The sequence below is a fragment of the Gracilinanus agilis genome, unplaced genomic scaffold (genome assembly GCF_016433145.1).
Source record: "Gracilinanus agilis isolate LMUSP501 unplaced genomic scaffold, AgileGrace unplaced_scaffold53564, whole genome shotgun sequence".
In the NCBI taxonomy this organism is placed as follows: Eukaryota; Metazoa; Chordata; class Mammalia; order Didelphimorphia; family Didelphidae; genus Gracilinanus; species Gracilinanus agilis.
Genome location: NW_025388648.1, coordinates 1 through 2,364, shown reverse-complemented (window position 1 = coordinate 2,364; position 2,364 = coordinate 1). Strand labels below are relative to the sequence as shown.

The 2,364-nt window shown below is 67.7% G+C and overlaps 1 protein-coding gene across 1 annotated transcript; it reads left to right on the top strand.

Moving 5' to 3' along the window:
* Positions 1-6: 6 nt before the first annotated feature.
* On the top strand, positions 7-1,149 carry TALDO1 (transaldolase 1). Its single transcript, XM_044684591.1, has 5 exons — positions 7-145; positions 257-432; positions 511-708; positions 794-939; positions 1,025-1,149. The coding sequence occupies exons 1-5, from the start codon at positions 36-38 to the stop codon at positions 1,055-1,057; spliced, it is 663 nt and encodes a 220-aa protein (XP_044540526.1). The 5' UTR covers positions 7-35; the 3' UTR covers positions 1,058-1,149.
* Positions 1,150-2,364: the final 1,215 nt, after the last annotated feature.

The following is a 2,364-nucleotide window of genomic DNA, read 5'->3' as shown; positions in this document are numbered from 1 at the left end:
CCCCCCCCCCCAGGCTGTCCTTCGACAAGGAAGAGATGGTGCGCCGGGCGCTGCGCCTCATGGAGCTCTACAAGGAGGTCGGCATCAGCAAGGAGCGAGTCCTCATCAAGCTGTCCTCCACCTGGGAGGGGATCCAGGCCGGAAAGTAAGGCCGCCCTTGCGAGGCAGCGGGAGGCGGTTCTTCTGCCCATGCCAGCCCTGGCCCCCTGCGGTGCCCGCTGACCCACGGCCGGGGGGCTGTTCTCTGTCCGCCCAGGATCCTGGAGGAGCAGCACGGCGTCCACTGCAACATGACGCTCCTGTTCTCCTTCGCCCAGGCCGTGGCCTGCGCCGAGGCCGGCGTCACCCTCATCTCCCCCTTCGTGGGCCGCATCCTGGACTGGCACGTGGCCAACACGGACAAGAAGACCTTCGAGCCGCACGAGGACCCAGGTGGGTGAGGGCGGCCCGGGGGCCCTGGGGGAGGGGCGCCCGGCCGGCACTCAGCCGCCTCCCCTGCGTCCTCCCCAGGCGTGAGGAGCGTCACCAAGATCTACAACTACTACAAGAAGTTCGGCTACAAGACCATCGTGATGGGCGCCTCCTTCCGCAACGTGGGCGAGATCAAGGCCCTGGCGGGCTGCGACTACCTCACCATCTCGCCCAAGCTGCTGGCCGAGCTGCTCAAGGACGGCAGCAAGCTGGGGCCGGCGCTCAGCGCCCAGGAAGGTCCGCGGCCCCCCGGCCGGGTGGGGGGCGGCTCTGAGGGCCAGTCAGTGCCCCGCCGGCATACGTGACCCCTGTGTGCCCCCAGCCCAGGCCTGCAGCCTGCAGAAGGTCCACCTGGACGAGGCCGCCTTCCGCTGGGAGCACAACGAGGACCAGATGGCCGTGGAGAAGCTGTCCGACGGCATCCGCAAGTTCGCCGCCGACGCCGTGAAGCTGGAGAAGATGCTGCAGGTGCGCGGGGCGGCCGCTCGGGAGGGGCGGGAGGAGGCTCCCCGCCTCCCTCCGGCAGCCCCACCCACCGGCTCCTCCTTCCCAGGATCGGATGTTCAGTGCCGCAAACGGCCGCTAGCCGGACTCGGGGACGGACGGCGGGACCCGCGCCTGGAGTCTAGGCTGAGCTGGTGGAGGGGCCGGTGGACGGCCCGACGACGGACGGCCCGACCAGGGACGGAGGGGCGGACGGACGCGCCCCCTGCGATGACGCCTGACCGAGGCGGTTCTGTCAGTTTGCCCTCGAGCATTAAAGTGGTCTCTTACCCCCCCCCCCCCGCCCCCGGCTGTGCTCTCATTGGCTGCGTCTCGCCCAAGGCCTCGCCTCTAGGCCGCCTCTGAGCCTCGGCCCTCCCCCGCCGATGGAGGGTCTGGCAAGATGAGGGCCCTGGCCTGGGGCCTTCCCCAGTGACTCCTGGCCGGCCCTGCTCCGCGCCCCGCCCCTCGGAGTCACGTGCCCAGGACGCGAGACTCCGGAGCGGTGGAGGAAGAGGTAGAGCCCGGGCTGGGGCGGGGCGAAGGAGGGCCCTGCGTGAGGGCGGGGCGCCCCCTGGCGGACACGCACGTGAATAACTGAGCAGGGCCGTTCCTGGGTAGAGCAGCTGCCAGAGGCTCCCGCTGAATCTCGCCATTCTCTCTACTTTACACTACACCGCGGGGGAAACTGAGGCACGCTGGGTTCGAACCCAGGTCTCCCTGCCTCTGGGCCAGTCCACTTTGATTACACTGTCAACCCGCAGACCCGGCCCCCAACCCCGCACAGGGTAATAGGGCGCCCCTGGAGGAAAACAGAGCTGCGAGGGAGTTGGGGGTAGCCTTAGGCCATAAGGACCCCCTAACCCCCACCCCAGAGGTGTTCCCTACAGGAGTCAGTCCGCGGGTGGACTAGAGCCCTAGGGTGGGGCAGGAAGACCCTCAGTCTTCTCTTCCATAAAATGGGCCTAATGCTGTGTGAGTGCAAGGTCAGCCGCTGCCCTCCCCCCTCATTAGGAAGTTCTGGATAAAGAACCGCTTGGATGAGGGCCCCCTGCCACCCACCTCAGGCAGTCCCTAGGCTAGATGGGACACCCCCTGGGGGCTGGGTGAGAATCCTCCCTACATTCCTCCACAGAAGGGCCAGGAAGTCCGTCCCTGCGGGAAGCTGTGGTGCAGCCCCCCTGCCTCTGTTGCTCTATGGCGTGCCTCTGGCCTGGCTGTCATCCAGGGCCTGACCCAGTGGCTTAGTGGGAGGAACTCTGTTAGACCTGGAGAACCTGGGCTGGTCATTACCCTTTCTTGCCCTCCCCCTTCCCCCATGGCTGCTGGACCTCCTCAGCGCCCCCTTCCATCTTCAGTGGCTCCCTGTTGCCTCTGGCGCTTGGCTTTCCAGCCTTCCGCTCCAGCCCC

Excerpts from the sequence above, each read along its gene's own strand:
- TALDO1 (XM_044684591.1), top strand. The coding sequence starts at position 36 with ATGGTGCGCCGGGCGCTGCGCCTCATGGAGCTCTACAAGGAGGTCGGC. Across the intron at positions 433-510 it reads CGAGCCGCACGAGGACCCAG|GCGTGAGGAGCGTCACCAAG; the intron begins GTGGGTGAGGGC and ends CGTCCTCCCCAG. Across the intron at positions 709-793 it reads GGCGCTCAGCGCCCAGGAAG|CCCAGGCCTGCAGCCTGCAG; the intron begins GTCCGCGGCCCC and ends GTGTGCCCCCAG.